Source organism: Mastigoproctus giganteus, chromosome 1 (genome assembly GCF_048544385.1).
Source record: "Mastigoproctus giganteus isolate SK-2022 chromosome 1, ASM4854438v1, whole genome shotgun sequence".
NCBI lineage: Eukaryota > Metazoa > Arthropoda > Arachnida > Uropygi > Thelyphonidae > Mastigoproctus > Mastigoproctus giganteus.
In genome coordinates this window covers 118,654,157-118,666,235 of record NC_143575.1, presented here as the reverse complement: position 1 = coordinate 118,666,235, position 12,079 = coordinate 118,654,157, and the positions used below count along the sequence as shown (strand labels likewise).

Sequence of the window (12,079 nt, the reverse complement as noted above, 5' to 3'; positions counted from 1 at the left end):
TGGGGTCCATAGTTCAAATACAGATATATACAGTTATACCCAGTTATTTATTAACAAATAAAGTACAAATAAAATAAAATAAAATAAAAGTACAAAACCAGTAGCTTTCGGAACGCGTGTCCCTTTATCAACTGATAAGTTAATATAAAATTTGAATACATTACAAGCAAAGTGTGGCACGTTAATCATGCGTCATTGTTGTAGTAGGATTGTTTATTATGTTTAGTGACTCTAGCCATAGGCGGTGGCGAAAGTGTCGCGCGTGGTCCACTATCTCAAAAGTCGCGCTTGGGCGTCAAGATCTGTGGTTGGTAGCCCCAAAAAATGTTCTGCCGACCCGCGGACTGGTCAGTTTCGGCAAGCCGGATTGCTCTGTCGTGTTCCGTGAGGGCGATCCTGGAGACGTCTCGATGTCTCACCTACGTAGCAACTGTTACAGCCGCCTACAGGTGATTCGGTACACTACTACATTGCTGCGTAAGACAGGTGTTGACAGGGGTCTTCACGCTGGAGACAAGTGAATGTAGGGTTCCTACCGGGTAATTGCACACATTTGATGTTGTAACTTCTAAGGACCTTCGAGATACGTCCTGACACTCCTGGATAGTACGGAATGTAGGGCGGACGATATGCCGACTTTGCTTCGGAGGTCTTGGGTTGGATGTAAGTTCTTCTGGCCTGTAACAGGCATCTGTTTAGTACATTGGATGGATAACCACATCTGGTTAGGTCTGCCTTCACAAGGGAGATCTCGTTACGTCCTAATTGTGTCGGTGCTGGAATGGCTCCAGGCCCTGGAGAATAGGGTTGCGGGCAGTGCTATTGAGATGGCTTGGAGTGTGGCCGGACCCCGTAGTTGGTGAATTTGACCGCACCACATGGGTTTGCCGGTATATACTGAGGTCTCTAGACGTGGGCCTACGCGATGTACATGGGCACTGCTATGGGTGCCCCCTGTCAGTTCCGTAGTAGCTAACATCGCCATGGAAGATCTGGAGGAGCAGATACACCAGAACCCACCAGCAGACGCTTCCGAGCACCTATTAACAACGTGGTGTAGATACGTCGACGATATTTTTACCATAATTACCACGTGGTTCTGAAACTGGTACTACTAGAACACCTCAACTCCCTATCCAATTTCATCAAGTTTTACCGTAGAATCAGAGGTGAACGGTTTCGCTCCCCGTTTCTGGACGTGCTAGAGTGCATCGCGTAGGCCCACGTCTAGAGACCTCAGTATAACCGGCAAACCCATGTGGTGCGGGTCAATTCACCAACTACGGGTCCAGCCACACTCCAAAGCCATCTCAATAAGCACTGCCCCGCACCCTATTCTCCAGGGCCTGGAGCCATTCCATCAGCACCGACACAATTAGACGTAACGAGATCTCCCGTGTGAAGGCGGACCTAACCAGAATGCGGTTATCCATCCTATGTACTAAACAGATGCCTGTTACAGGCAGAAGAACTTACATCCAACCCAAGACCGTCCGAAGCAAGTCGGCATAATCGTCTCCGCCTACATTCCAGTACTATCCAGGAGTGTCAGGACGTTATCTCGAAAGTTCCTTAGAAGTTACAAACATCAAATGTGTGCAATTACCCGGTAGGAACCTGCATTCACTTGTCTCCAAGCGTGAAAGACCCCTGTCACACGCAGCAATTGTAGTGTAACCGTATCACCTGTAAGGGCGGCCTGTAACAGTTGCTACGTAGGGTGAGACATCGAGACGTCTCCAGGATCGCCTCACGGAACACGACAGAGCAATCCGGCTTGCCGAAACTGACCAGTCCATCGGGTCAGCAGAACATTTTTTGGGGCTACCAACACACGATCTTGACCCCAAGCGCGACTTTGAGATAGTGGACCACGCGCAGCGACACTCTTAGCGCCACCACCTATGGCTAGAGTCACTAAACATAATAAACAATCCTAAAGGCATTAAATCGCCAGAAAAGGCATGCGTCTACATCCCATCCTAGAAACAACCGTTTTATTGATGGATGATCACTGGCATAAAGCAGCACACAGTCCGTGCCTACAACAATGACCGCATGATTAACGTACCACACTTTGCTTGTAATGTATTTCAAATTTTATATCAACTTATCAGTTGATAAAGGGACACGCGTTCCGAAAGCTACTGGTTTTGTACTTTTATTTTATTTTATTTTTATTTGTACTTTTATTTGTTAATAAATAACTGGGTATAACTGTATATATCTGTATTTGAACTATATGCATCTGTTTAGGGGTAAGTAATTATCTTATAAATGGGCTCTACTAATAAATTCTATAATTTTTACTCTATTCAGAGAGCTGAAACTCGCTAATAGCTGGAGCCAAAACTGTTTTACTTCAATTTTTCTATTCAATTTCCTGCAAACGACAAAAAATGTGACATTTAGTGGGCATTTTTTAATGCCTTTTTCAGATATTTTTTTTCACAACTGCCCTATACCAGCCTAGCACTCATGAAATGTGATACTCCATTCGTTCGTTTTTCTTAGTGAAGTGAGCACCCTCAGTTTTACAAAAGGGAGTTTCATTTAAGTTGCTGTGAGAGCACTCTGCTCCGGCATTGTGTCACAGTTCTCCATACAGCTTTAACGAGAAAAGCAAAAAAAAAAAAAAAAAAGGGACAAATGTAGGCTACTGTGGCATCTGGACACATCAAGTCTCTAAATTCATTGCAAATCTGTTACTGTCTCTTGTAGGAATACTTGTTATACTATAACCCTATCTGTGTCTGTTGGGGTAAGGAAAAGTGCACCCATTATCAACCCACTGCAGGGATGGAGGTAAAGGGGCCAAATGTAGGCTACTGTTTCTTGGCATAAGAAACAATGAAAGGAATCCGCAACAATTGTTTTTGAAAATGAAAAAAGACCGTATTCCTTTCTTCAATGTGCATTGTATCTATTAACATAAAATTATGGAAATTCATGTATCGGAAGCTGCACAGGAAACAGGAAAAACTGATCACTACAGTGTGCACATTTGATAAAAACAATCTGATTCATCCTCATCCTTCTACAGTTTACGTAAGTAAAGAAGTCTTCGATGTTTTTCTTTGAATCATTTGCCAAAGAATTTTCGTAATCTGCCTTTGCTTGCCTAACTTCCTTTGTGGCTTGATTACGGACTAGCTTGTATCCACCATTGTTTTAGGGAAAAATAACGGAACAGCACGTTTCCTGGATGTATATTTGATCTTATAATGAAATTTAAAGAAAATATTTCTATTGACAGCTGCATTATAAACTTGGAAAACTGGTGCGCAAAAGAAGAATAAATAATATCATCCACTATGAATAACAGATAGTTGTTTTGAAATGTGTATTGCTCGCAAAACTGCAATATTTTCTAATACAAAGCTAATAGACAGAGCCGAAACTAGGCAATCCTATGAGTGGGGCAAAAGTGTTATAAGAACGCCCCCATTACATGTAAATTGACTACCTGCATACAAAATAATAGAGCAAGCTAATCTGCGAAAAGATCTAAACCTCCCAAGGACTTCCTAATTCATTTCACAAATATACGTGGTCTCAATTCTAATCTCAACGATGTATATTTTGTTCCAGAAAACGGCAGTTGAATGAATAAACGAGGAAGATGAAAAGTTGGTTTTGTGAGTTTGGAGTGGGACAGTAAATGGACGTTGGCTGGTGGTGGCAAGTGTTCGGACTGCTTTGAAAGAGAGAGCGGGAATTATAGAAGCCAATTCAGAAGAACAGTGCCCAAGGAAGCATCTGTAGAAAAGGTGAGACAGTGAGTGGAGAGATTCTAATTAACCTAACTGCCCTCTTCTGAACGGAATCTAGGAGTCTGAGAGAGGTTTTGGGGGCACCACCCCAGATGTGGAAACAATATTCCATGGTAGGGTGGATTTGCGATTTGTACAGAGCAAACAGCTGTTTGGAAGAAAAGTAACACCAAGAGCGAAAGAGAAAACAAATTTTTTAGATGCAGAGGAAGCAATATTTGTAATGTGCTTGTGCGAAGAGAGATTAGAAGTCAGGGTAATCCCCAAAAGAGATATATCATTTTGCCTTGAAATCGGAGTGTCACCAAAGATAATAGGAGCGGAAGAATCCTTTTTGCGAGATATAAGACAAGACTGACTTTTAGAAGGGCTGAAATCAACTAAGTTTTCTGTGTCCCACTGGAGAATTACCTGGAGATCGGCATTTAAGGAATTGGTAGCAGATATTCGAGAAGTTGAAGCTGATTGAGCAGGGCAAGATTTCTCAAAATGGAAAGTGGAATGCAATGTGGTATCATCGGCAAAACTATGGATAGGATTTCCAGTCAATGGAAGAAGGTCATTAATGTACAAGAGGAAAAGAGTGGGTGAAAGAACTGAACCTTGGGGGACACAAGCATTAGTGGAGAAGTTAGAAGACAGAGAGCCATCTACCATCACCCTCAGTGAGCGATCAGAGAGAAAACTGAATAACCAACTACAAAAACAGTTGGCAAACCATAAGATGGAAGCTTGTTTAGAAGACTTTTATGCCAAACACGATCAAAAACCTTTGAGATGTCAAGAGCAACTGCTTGTGTTTCACCAAACTTTTCCATTGAATTTGCCCATAAACGAGTAACAGAAGCCAGAATATCACCAGTGGATTGACACTGATTGAATTCATACTGGCGATCGTTGATCAGACGGAAGGAGGTTCCTAGATAGTTCAAGAGTTGGTGGTTAATTTATTTCTCCATTACTTTAGAAAGAGTAGAAGTAATTGCAATGGGACGATAATTGGATGGGAGGGATTTGTAACCCTTTTTAGGAACTGGCTGGATATGAGCAAATTTCCAAGCAGAAGGAAAAACACCTTTGGAATAAGAAAGTGAAAAAAGACGGCAAAGAATAGGAGTAAGTTCAGGAGTACAGGTTTTGAGAACAAGTGGAGAAATACCATCGGGACTTGGAGGTTTCTTAATACCAAGGTTCGTCAAAATCCTTCTGACATCCTTTTGACGGAAGACCACAGTAGGCATTGAATGTAGCATGTTGGGAATGGTGGGAGGTGTTTTACCAAGATCATTAATATATGAGTTGGAAGAAAAATGAGATGCTAGCAGGTCAGCTTTATCCTTGGCCGAAGTGACTACAGAACCATCTGATTTTGAGAGGGGTGGGAGCAGAGATGGTCAAAAGTTTCAGCCAATAGCTTTGGCAAGAAGCAAGTTTTCTACTCTTAGTGTGTTCAAAATCAAGTTTTGACTGATTAATAACTGCACTTGCAGTCTTCTAGGAAATCTTGGTATTCTTCAATAGTGTATGATGATGGTGCATAAACCTGTACGATGTTAAGTGGTATTGGAAGAGTATTAAATTGGGCTAATACTATCCTGTCTAAAAAAGCCCAGTATCCATTTAGGAATCCGATCTTTTCATTCCTGATAAGCATTCCCACTCCTCTGTAGTGTTCATTTCTGCCGGAGTAGGTGGCCTTTCACTGTACTTGTTTTGTCTTGTCCTGGCCATCTATGTTCATGCCATCAAGTTCTTTTGTGACATTTTCTAATTTCCCTGCTTGATACAAACTTCTGACATTCCACATCACAATTTTAAGTGGTTGATCTTTGTTTTTGAATTTAGTTCTGTAAGCATCTGGCTTATCGCTTGAGGAAATAAACCGGGGGATTCTTCGCACCTTCTAGCCATTTAAGACCTGCCTAGGACTGAGGGCGCCATTTCTGTTGTTTGGCTGGTCATGTTCTATTCTTGGAATGATTAATGTGGTAGTTCCTCCTTGCTCTCCATATTGCAATGCTGTATCCATAGGCTTGCCTATGTCTTCTGGTTTCCAGCATTGAGCCTAGTAAATTTTAATGTTAACCACCTCAGGTTGATAATAATGAGTGTTGCTCCCACCACTATGGTTTTTATCAGAGTTTTCCTTCTCCTAGATATCCCTCTTGGTCTGGCTCCTATCCACGAGGACCTGTCCAACTTATCCAGATTTAAAAAGCGATATAATCTACACAACATAGCAATCTAGGGAGAACCTGCAAGTGCAGATCAAGAAAGTGACGAAACTTTCTAAAAAGAACAAAATAAATTACTAAAAAGCTCAAAATAAATGTCTACTACTGATTAAAGATTGCTTGTAATATCTGAGTTATATCATTTATCCAAAGTCTAGCCATCAACTCAGTACATTGTTAGACACCGTCCGTAACAGACAGTTTGCTTAAACATTTTCGAAGAGTTAATAATGGTGGATAAGAATGAAAAAACAACAACGCCTAGTTGTGGTAAGAAAAAGATTGAGTTTGAAAATTAAATTAGACACTTTGAAGTGAATCGATTTCGGTCAACGACAAGTGGATGTGTGTGCAATAATTTAGGACTGGCAGGTTCAACTGTAAGAACAATTACAAAAAATAAAGAATTAATTTTAGCAGCAGGAAAGATAGCTGTTCCACTGCAGGCAACTAAATTGATTAGGGCCAGGCCAGCTATTATGATTGAAATGGAGACCTCTAAATTTTATTGAAGATAACATCCAAAGCAGAATTCAGTTAAGTTTAATTATTATTAAAGAAAAAGCGATCATTAGCCTATATGAAGGTCTGAAGAAAGCTCACCTCAAAAAAAAAATGTGGAACCATTTAAAGCTGGTTCAATAGATTTAAAAAGCTCTATGGGATGCTAGCAGGTCGGCTAGTTCTATTTACACAACATAGCAATCCAGGGAGAAGCCACAAGTGCAGATCAAGGAGTTGTCGAAACTTTCAAAAAAGAACTTGTCAAAATTATTGACAATGGGTGTTATACTGCTAAACATAGATGAAATAGGACTTTTTTGGAAATGAATGCCTAAAAGAAGTTTCATAGATGAAACTTCTTTTAGGCATTCATTAACATAGTTATTAACATAGATGAAACAGGACTTTTTTGGAAATGAATGCCTAAAAGAAGTTTCATATCGAAAGAAGAAAAAAATATGCCAGGAAAGCAGTGAGGAACCAGTTGACTTTATTGCTGGGTGATAAAACTGCAGAGGATTTTAAATTAAAACCCCTTTTAGTTTACCATTCAGAAAATCCAAGGGCTCTTAAAGGTTTCACTAAATAAAACCTGCCTGTAATTTGGAAGACTAATAAAAAAGATTGGGTAACCAGGCTTCTTTTCATTGATTGGTACTATGAATTCTTCTGTCCTGCAGTGGAAAGATATTGTGTGAAAAATAACCTTGATTACAGAGCAATTCTGATCATGGACAATACACCATGACATCCAAGCAAAGCGAGGTTAGATGACTTGAACAATCATAAAAATTTTTTACATGCCTCCAAACTGATCCAACCAATCTCCAATCAATGGGACCAAGGTGTTCTTGCCACAATTAAAGCTTACTAAATAAGGAACACCTTTTCCCAAGCTATTAAAGTTATCAACACTGGTCAAATGTACAGAGCCTAAAGGAGTTTTGGAAATCCTACAACATTAAAACTGCCATCTACAACATTTCAAGTGCCTGGGATGAATTGCCTCAGAACACCATGAATGGAGTGTGGAGGAAAGTTTGGAAGAATTATTGCATAAAGGATTCTCAAGAATCTGATGATTCAGTGGAAAAGAAGCAAGATTCGACAAAATTGACTATGATGGCCTACAAGAGATAATCGACAACGACAGGGATGGCCTCTCTAATGAAGAACTCATGGAAATGACAAAAGAACAAGAGCTTGCAACTGAGGGAGAAGATGATCAAGATCCAACAGATGAAGAACTGATAAAGTCGCTGACTGAAAAAGGACTTATTAAAGCTTTTGAACACTTTGAAAAAATTTGTGATTATTTCTGGGAAAATGACCCAGCCAAGGAATGAAGTTTTAAGGTAATAAGAAATTTAAAGAAAGAAATAAATGCCTTCATGATTTTACAATGAGAGGAAGAGGTACAAAGTACAACCCAAATTAGACACATTTTTCAGTCCAAATCTACAAAAACTCAGCAGCCCAGGGCAATAAGATTAATAAATTCATGATTTTAATTCGCATTTAAAGTTTAATTTTGATATGTAATGTTAATTATATACATATATATATATATATACACACACACATGTATAATTATATAAATGTGTGTAATATAGAATATTTTATATGTACAAACTTTTGTATATTAAATATTTTGATCGGCATTTGTGAATCTTTTCACTAACTTTTATTATTGATTAAGAAATTTTCTGACATAGATTGCAACTCACAAATACATGTTACTTTATGGGAATATGGCACTTGTGCTGATTCATTTAGTACTCTGTGAATGAATTCTCATTCACTGATTCATTTTCACTCTGTGAATGAATTATCATCATTAAGTGGGAGTCACATGTACTTAAGTTGCTAGAGTATGAGTGGATTTAATGAGGGTGGACACTTTTCTTGATAGACTTGAGCTCGTATCAATAACCCCCCCCTCCCCAGTAACAGAATTCTTGCTGTTGCCTACATGCACCACTACCTGGGTGTTTCTGAGTGCATTGCCAGTGTTACAGAGCTGCAATGTGTACAACTACCTGGCTAGAAATTGCATTCACATATTACTAACACAAAAGTGCCCAATTCTCTGCTAATGCAAAGTGGGTTTTGTTTACCACAATTCACGCATGTCATGCCTGAACTGCGGAGTTTGTCACATTGGAGAATCTGGCAGAAGACTGGAGTATCATATCCATGAGCTATTGCCACTGCCATTTCCTTTTTTTTGCCAATTCTGAACATTGCTAGAATGAATAGCAAAATAAGCTTAACCTCCAAACCCCACAAAACTGTTTGCACGATTGACTACTCTCACAATTTACCTTGTGGCTCAAGGCACTCCATATTGCTACAGTTGGCCATAATTTCGACTGCATTAGAGGTACCTGCATTCATCTCATTTATGGAGTCTGCCATCACTGCCATGACTGGAATATTGTTGTGAATGCACACAGTTCATTGCCACCAGATCCTCATTAGTTGCTTTGTGTGTGTGTGAGCATCACTGTATCCTCATTATTCTATCACATGATAAATTTGCAATTTATGCTGCATCATGCATGCCATGCACTATTTGGTTGATGAGGTGGACCAACTTGAAAGCTACCATGTTTTTAACTGAATTTTGCATTCACTTATGTTTTCTGATTTTAATGTACCTTATCCTGCATATATTATTTGTATTCACTCTTATTTTATTTTTAACTTATTTTTGTTCAATGAAGTTTAGTTGATTGTCTCAATTTTATTGTAGATAGGAATTTTTTTTTTTTTTTTTGGCACAAAACCTTAAGTTTAATTATTAGTTTTTATCTATCATCCTTGAAAATATACCAGACTCCTGGTTCTTAATTTTGAAAATAACAATACAGTGGATTCTGGTTATTTGGGCCACCGGTTAATCAGGGCAGCCGTTTATTTTGGACAAAACAGAACCCAATCGAGGAAATAGCCAGGGTTTACTTCGCTTAATTGGGACAACATGCTGTTTAATTGGGGCAGGAGACCACAGCACTGGAGATTACCTATGATTGTCTCCGACCGTACCACGTGGATCGGTCGGATTTCTGGAGGTCACAACCATAAAACAATAAAAACAATTAGAAGTCACCTGTTCATTGGGCTTTTCGGTTTGTGCAATCTATCATAAAGAGATAGTAAACTCGATCTTACTGAATTCGCGATAATACAGACAGCTGGAATTCTGTGGGTTATTATGGTGAAATGTGTTTACATTTCCATGGAATCTTCAATCATATAAAAAAATTAATTTTCAGAATCTTCTCTTCATTCCTATTTTTAAAGCTTCGTAACTTGTTACTCTGTTCTCACTTGCGTGTATCATGTTACTTGCAATTTGCATGTGCTGTGTTCTTTGTTATTGATCGCTTATCTTTTTACTGTTTTAAATTTTAACTTCCACCCACAAATGTCAACTAGTTAGTATATATTACAGTACGTATTAATTATTCCGATTATCATGTACATTATTCCGATTTTCATGTATCATTTAATTTTTTAATTGATACGGTAATAAAGGATAAATTTTTGCTTAATATATCTTTACTTTCATAAGTTGTGGATAATATTCCTCCTATTTTTGCTAATTAGAATTGCTGTTTAATAGAATTAAAATTCAATTCACAAACGATCACAATGACCGGCGCTTACTACACATCGTATAGTGAACGGTACTTTACTATGGCGAGTCCATTGTAATGTGATTTGTACAGTGAACAAATTGTAAAGTGGAGGTCCATTGTATTTTTAACTATTTATGTGAAACTTCAGATAATTGGGGGAGCCGCATAATCGGGCCAAAATGCACTAGTCACGATGTGTCCCAAATAACCGGAATCGACTGCTAACAAATTAACTGAGAAATATATTATAAGTATACATTTACAGAATCTTACCTGCCAAAAAACAAAGTGTTCTGATACAATATCTTTAACTCCAGGATTACTCCACACATCTCGGTTCAAAACTTGACAGGGAAACTCTTGAGAATTCTGAATATTTACCAAAAGCCAACGATTAGTATTTTGACCCAAATCTCTTGCCTAGACAGAAAAGAGAAGTTCACGATAGATACAATTAAAACTATAATTCGCCAAATATTCAGACATGTTTTGTGAATTACAGCGGGTGCCACTGTAATTCGCAAAACAATGTTTTGGCACCCACTTTTTGTAGTCTAATAAAAACCACACGTTTGCTTAGTTGTAATACATATTACCTTTTTCAAAAAAATTTGCTTTCTTGGTTTCTATATTAAAAATTAAAGAAATCTCTGTTGTCATTATTCAAAATGACAACCATACACAAATGAGTTTTTGTGTGAGTGCCAAAAGGTTAAGCATTTTTAGTATAAACGACTAATAAATATTTTAAAAAGAAATAACTAATCTCTCACCTTAATAATTCAGTGCACACACACACCACTGTATATATTAACATCAGAATGTTTATTATGAAAAATTTACAAACTGAAATTTAAAAAATGGGGTAAAATTTAAGAAAGATAGCGAAGTTAAAAAGGGGTAAAAAATGTTTTGAAGGCCACTTGCCTTCTTCAGAGCAGGGATCCCTTTCTGCAATTCTGCCTAGGCACGATAGGAGAGAGTATACGGTGACAGCCTAGTCAGTCAATTCGGCCCAGTAGAGATTGTGCAAGGCTCATGCATAGAATTTTTTTCAACGTTGTCTGTACTTGCTAACAGGAGAGACTGCTCTACAGGGATTGGATACACTTAAATAGAAAGGGTGCAAGAATATTTGCTGATGCTATCGAGGCAGTGTTAGGTGGGAAGGAAAACTGTTAGCTTGGGGGACGGGGATTCACACAATAAAAGATCCACAGAAGCTGCAGGCAGAGGTGAAAGCCTAGAGAGCAAGTTGCTGGGGATTTCAAGAACTGCTGGGAGTCAGTCGAACAAGTAAATATCGGCTGTGTTAGAGTAACTAAGAGTAAGAACAGGTACATGTATCTGTGCATTTACAGCAATGCTATAAGCATAGTAAATAAATTTGATGAATTTGAAGTGCTGGTCAAACCATCAAAGGCAGATATTGTTGGAATATCAGAGATATGGTATAATACAGATATAAGCAGTGCAGAATTGAAATTTGGGGAGTACAATGTGTACAGAAAGGACAGACAGGGTATGAAGTGAGGAGGTGCTATGCTGTTAGTTTAGAAACACATAAAAACTAAGGCGGTGCATCCAGTTGACATTGGTGGACAGTGTAATGTTGAGTCAGTTTGGTGTGACAAAAGCACAGGGAAAGCAAAATTGAGAGTAGGAGTGTGTTATAGGCCTAATGACTCCGATGAGTACAATGAACAATTGTGCAGAGAAAGAGGGGGAGCCAGTAAATTGGAATGTCTTGTAACGAGAGATTTTAACTTTCCAGATATTGACTGGAACTCGTGGGTTGGTCACTCACATGCCAGCAAGACTTTTGTGGATTTATTGGAGGATTGTTTTCTATAGAAACATGTTCTAGGGACAACCATATGGAGTAATAATCTTGATCCGATTATTAGCAGTGATTATTCATGCA

General features: G+C 38.7%; 1 protein-coding gene across 1 annotated transcript in view; it reads right to left on the bottom strand.

Annotated features, from left to right (window-relative positions):
• Positions 1 to 12,079, bottom strand: part of LOC150091113 (UBX domain-containing protein 7) — a 690,832-nt gene that overhangs the window by 260,014 nt on the left and 418,739 nt on the right. Inside the window, exon 7 of the mRNA XM_090384602.1 lies at positions 10,429 to 10,575. Coding sequence (XP_090240728.1) covers positions 10,429 to 10,575 — 147 coding nt within the window. The remainder of the gene's footprint in view (positions 1 to 10,428; positions 10,576 to 12,079) is intronic.